Source organism: Stegastes partitus, unplaced genomic scaffold (assembly GCF_000690725.1).
Source record: "Stegastes partitus isolate 25-593 unplaced genomic scaffold, Stegastes_partitus-1.0.2 Scaffold791, whole genome shotgun sequence".
Classification (NCBI taxonomy): Eukaryota; Metazoa; Chordata; class Actinopteri; family Pomacentridae; genus Stegastes; species Stegastes partitus.
In genome coordinates, this window is record NW_007578522.1 from 263,616 (window position 1) to 266,547 (window position 2,932).

The window sequence follows — 2,932 nt, forward strand, 5'->3', positions numbered from 1 at the left end:
GGAAATTTTTAATCTAAGTGTGTTTTTTATTATTTATTTGAATATTTTTGGGGGGGCCTGAGAAAAATAAATCTAAATTTCACAAGAAAAAGCTTTTAAAACAGATACAAAATCTTATATTCTCCCATTTCCAATCTTCAAAATCATCTCGCAGTCCCTCTAATGAATACTGCGACCAGCCTCGGTGCTCTGTTCCGTTTCAGATCCTTTAAGGGATGATTTACACTCTGCTAACAGCCAACAGATACACTGCAGCTCAGAGAGGGACCAACTCTGATTACATGATAACAAGACAGACAGTTAAACACTGAGTCATCTTTGTGATCTAGTCCCACTCAGCGTGTCCTCCCATTTGCACACACTCCGCATTACTCTTACGTCGAGATAAAGGGGGAATACGCCTTTAAACAATTACATTACAACAGTTGGTATCTGATCACTGCTGGGTTTGTCAGAAACTGCCATCTTTGATCTCCTTTACAGAAGCACTGAACCATTTCCTCGGCTTGGAGAGGGAGACAGCAGATTAGAGGGAAGGCTGCCCTCTTGAGGCTGCCATCCATCAATATTTGCCATCTTCATGCTACTTGGGTGGTTTTTTTTGTATTACTGTAATGGAGCTCGTGATATTGTTCCACTCCACTCGGATCTTTATTAAAAGTGCTGTTTGCGGTGACGATCGCGATAAGACGGATACCTTTCCGGCTAAAAAAGACAAGTCCTCCGCTCCAAGTATGTGAAGATCCTCAGTCGACTGGTCATTCTGTGGAAACAAAAACACTGATTTCACTTTTTTTTTTTCCTTCTCTGCAAGTTTAGAAGTGTTTGACACTGTTGCATCATAGCAAAAACTAGGCTGCATTATCTTCCCCACAATCTGTAATTTTGTCCAAAAAGAAAGTTGTATTTCATAGATATCATTTCTATAAATACAACAAATGAATGGATTTCAGAGCTACACAATTACATATCATCATGTCACTAATTTCAACCTTTTTGTTCTATTTTTTTTTCATGGCCTGGGCTTCGGTGACCGCACGAAAAACAGCACATTCGAGGAAACGCTGCACAAAGATGCCACTGTCGCGATGCGGTATAAAACATATCACACACATCTTCTGACTCCAGTCATGAGACTCACATCCATCATGAGCCATAAGCATGAAAAGTGCATCTTCCACACACACACACACACACACACACACACACACACAACGCCACTGTCAGAGTCAGAGGGTTTTCTCGACACTCACCAGGTAGCTCTTGAGGCGGATGAAGTGGACCCTCATGGGGATGGTGCGGTTGGAGTTGCGGCTCAGAGCCTTGATCCGGTCCACCAGGTCGGCGCAGAACTGGTAGCCTCCTTTAAGCACGCACAGCACCACGATGTCGTGGTCGCCCAGCTCGTCCATGATGTTTCTGGCCAGACGCTCCGTCCTGCAGAGAGAGAGAAAAAAAAAAGAGAGAATCAAAAACTGTCCAACAGATCTGTAGCTCACAGCTGTGGGGGCTTATTGGTCCAAATACGTTCCAACCGTCTGTCCAGGAAAATAAGTGATGTTTAATCTTCCATGACTTCACTTCTGTTCGGTTGTAAGTTAGCAAAAGGTCTCATAGAAGTGAATAGTTTCAGTAAAATTTGGTGGGAAAAGAGGCTTAAAGAGCTGAAGAACAACTATTTGATGTTTTGTTCATACAGGTTGAATGAATACATCTGAGAAGGCCTGAACGTTTAAATCAGATAATTGTTCCCTCCTTTAACCTGAACCTAAATTAACCTGCAGCTACGTTCATACTTGAGTGATGAATTTATTCAAGCAAAAATCTGCTGGTTAAATGTGAAGCTGTGATGCTCTTCACACATGACAGCAGACTGAATACATCTCAAACTGTTTTTTGGACAAACAAGACATTGATGCTCAGTTTCCCAGACACAGATCACACCTAGAAAAATCTTTTAAATTGGTATCTTTATTGAATTTTTTTTATTTCTGAAACGTGGGGTTATAATCCATATCTGGGAATTTGGAAACTGCATTTTTTTTTTAGCTGCTGTCCTAAATCTAATTAACTTTAAATGTATGGCTCTTGTTTGACCTTGGTGATGTGCTATGTCTCATGTATTAGCAGTAGGACAGAGTTCTTTTAATCAGACACTTATATGATTATGTGATTTGCAAAAAACAAAAACATTTTCCACATCAATTTCATATTAAACCCCATCTGAACCATGTAAGTCAGTGATGTATCATGTGAGATCTGATGCAAGTAAATATTCAGATGCACATTCAGACTTTTATGTAGTTTTTTTCAATGCTACCAAATTTTCTAAGTATGTGTTAGTGGTGCTTTCATTTCAAGCCATAAAAACCAGCAGGTTCAAACCACACCACCACGTTTTATCCCTTAAGTCTTCCCTCAGATCTGTCCAAAGCCACATGGAGCTTTTATGCAACCGCAGGAGAATTAACTGGAAATATGATGTGTTATTCTGCACGACATGTTATTTTTGCTTGGGTTTTTATGTCCTGTACCTGTCCATAATCACGCCATGCGGAATGATGACACAGTCTAAGTCTCCGGAGTAGTGTGCCGGGTAGCTGAAGAGCTCTAAACTGTATCCCGGCCAGTCATCGCTAATCTGGGAGGAGAGAGATAAACATCATGTTGGAGTCATGCTGATCGCCTGCAAGTCACAAAACACCAGCTTCGCTCTGTGCTGCAAAGCTGCACCGCAAAACACATGTGGCTGTGCACAAACTACCGCTACGAGGCGCGCAAACTTGTCCGATTGCGCAGAAATGTGCAAACTTTCTCCTGCGCGTCCCCCCTCCCTTGTCTCCTCTCTCTTCGTTATTTAATTACCACAATCCCTTCGCTTCTTCCCTCGGACTGGACGGCAACTTCTGCCATGTTGTTCTCCGCCGACACA

General features: G+C 41.9%; 1 protein-coding gene across 1 annotated transcript in view; it reads right to left on the minus strand.

The window, feature by feature from the left end:
• The window catches only part of LOC103364899 (hypoxanthine-guanine phosphoribosyltransferase-like), an 8,087-nt gene extending 5,155 nt beyond the window's left edge, over window positions 1-2,932 (minus strand). Inside the window, exons 1-4 of the mRNA XM_008292188.1 lie at window positions 2,866-2,932; window positions 2,535-2,641; window positions 1,254-1,437; window positions 698-763 (exon numbers count right to left, since the gene is read on the minus strand). Of these exons, the coding sequence (XP_008290410.1) occupies window positions 698-763; window positions 1,254-1,437; window positions 2,535-2,641; window positions 2,866-2,913 (405 nt within the window). The 5' untranslated portion in view covers window positions 2,914-2,932. The remainder of the gene's footprint in view (window positions 1-697; window positions 764-1,253; window positions 1,438-2,534; window positions 2,642-2,865) is intronic.